The 1,797-nt window shown below is 50.6% G+C and overlaps 1 protein-coding gene across 1 annotated transcript in view; it reads left to right on the top strand.

Annotated features, from left to right (window-relative positions):
• The window catches only part of LOC104505911 (histidine--tRNA ligase, cytoplasmic-like), a gene marked incomplete at its 3' end in the record, with an annotated part of 6,006 nt that extends 5,301 nt beyond the window's left edge, over window positions 1-705 (top strand). Inside the window, exon 5 of the mRNA XM_010146672.1 lies at window positions 598-705. Within this exon, the coding sequence (XP_010144974.1) occupies window positions 598-705 (108 nt within the window). The remainder of the gene's footprint in view (window positions 1-597) is intronic.
• Window positions 706-1,797: the final 1,092 nt, after the last annotated feature.

Here is a 1,797-nt window from a genome sequence, read left to right as displayed (position 1 = left end):
GGACCCACTCTAACAGGTCCATGCTCTTATATTGGAGGCTGCAGAACTGTAGGTGGGGTTCTCGTGAGACCAGAGTAAATGGGGAGAATTCCCTCCCTTGACCTGCTGGCCACACTTCTGATGCAGCCCAGGATACAGTTGGCTTTCTGGGCCTCCAGCACACACTACCAGATCATGTCCAGTTTTTCAACTCCAGTACCCCCAAGCCCTTCTCCTCAGGGCGGCTCTCGATCCATTCTCCGCCCAGCCTGTCCTTATACTTGGAATTGTGCCCTTGCCAGTGAAGACCAAAGCAAAAAAATAATTGAGCATGTCGACCTTCTCCATATCTTGGGAAACCAGCTGTCCCATTTCCTTCTGGAGACGGCCCATGTTTTCCCTGATCTTCCTTTTATCACCTGTATACCTATAGAAAGGTACATGAAAGAGGGTCATAACCCACATCCTGTCCCTTCTGGATCCTGCCAGTGAGAGCTAGTGCTCCTTTACATCCATTTCTTGCTTTCTGTAAACAAACTGCTGTTAACAGCAGAGCTGAAGCTGTATTGCTGCAGCCATACAGTGCTGAATTGCTCACTGCCTTTTCCTGTGCCCCAGGATTTTGACATCGCTGGCCAGTTTGACCCCATGATTCCCGATGCCGAGTGCCTGAAAATTGTGCATGAGATCCTGAGTGACCTGCAGCTCGGGGACTTTCTCATTAAGGTGAGACTGGGTGGGTTTCTCTGTCAAGGGCGGAAGCAGCGGTCATTGTTCCTGTGGTTTTACGCAGCAGTACCTGTTCCTACTCTAAGAATGCCCACTAAGGCCTGATCCAGAAGTTCATCCCACCTTTCTGCCTCCTCGTGTATATACTAGAAGGTTGGAGCTCAGCTCAGACTTACCTTTAGCTGGGAATGCAGAGGTTTCCCAGGGTTGCAGTTAGCAGAGTTTCCTCTAGCACTAAGCACAGTCCCCTGCAAAATGTCCAGCAGCCAATGAACAAGGTGACTGTTGTGTTCACTGCCTACAGTAAAATACAGGCTCCAGCCCAGGATCCCAGCCCTCATTCCAGCACCTGATGCCCCCTTAGTAGGGACACTTGCTCAGTCTGTGCACTGTGTTGTCTGCAGACTCCTGCTTCCCACCAAGTCCTTTCTGGGTTGGAGGCCTCTTCCAGAAGTTTCAGCTTGCCATTTGCTGCAATACACCTCTGTTATCTTGGTGTGACAGCAAATGGTGCTGGGTGTGTGAGTCAGCCGGGATGGGGAATGATGTACAGCACGGGGAGAGCAGTGGGTAGGAGTGCCTGATGCACAGGAGGGTGGCTCTGCAGAGAGCTGGGCTCTGCAGGGGAGGTGAGCAGTGCAGGTGGGTGTGCAGCCCACAATGGGCAGGGGGCGGTTACCCGCCCTTGAACCTGTGTGGGATGAGCTGAAGAGCTGTGCACAGCAGCTGCCTGTCCACATCAAGTCCAGCTAGTGTGCATTTGGGCAGCGGCAAAAGCAAATGCTTTTGAGGATGAAGGGGCACCCCCACAGTGTGGAACTGCAGAATGACCTGCCTGTGGTTATTCGTGTCTTCCACGAGTCGCTGTTTGGTTCACGCTGGAGGATTACAAATGCCCAAGCAGTCTCTGTTTCTGTGCAATTTAATTGTAGATGTTCTCACTGTCCCTGGAAATGTTGAATCCAGCTGAGCCTTTGGCCTCAATTACCTACTATTACAGACCATAATTAAATGGTAGAAGTCACTACACTATCAAAAAAAAAAATCCTTAGTGAGGTTTTAACATAAGCATAGAATCCTAGAATGGTT

This window comes from Eurypyga helias, unplaced genomic scaffold (genome assembly GCF_000690775.1).
Source record: "Eurypyga helias isolate BGI_N326 unplaced genomic scaffold, ASM69077v1 scaffold8072, whole genome shotgun sequence".
Taxonomy (NCBI): Eukaryota; Metazoa; Chordata; class Aves; order Eurypygiformes; family Eurypygidae; genus Eurypyga; species Eurypyga helias.
Note: the sequence above shows the minus strand (reverse complement) of the source record. Positions and strands in the feature narration are given on the sequence as shown.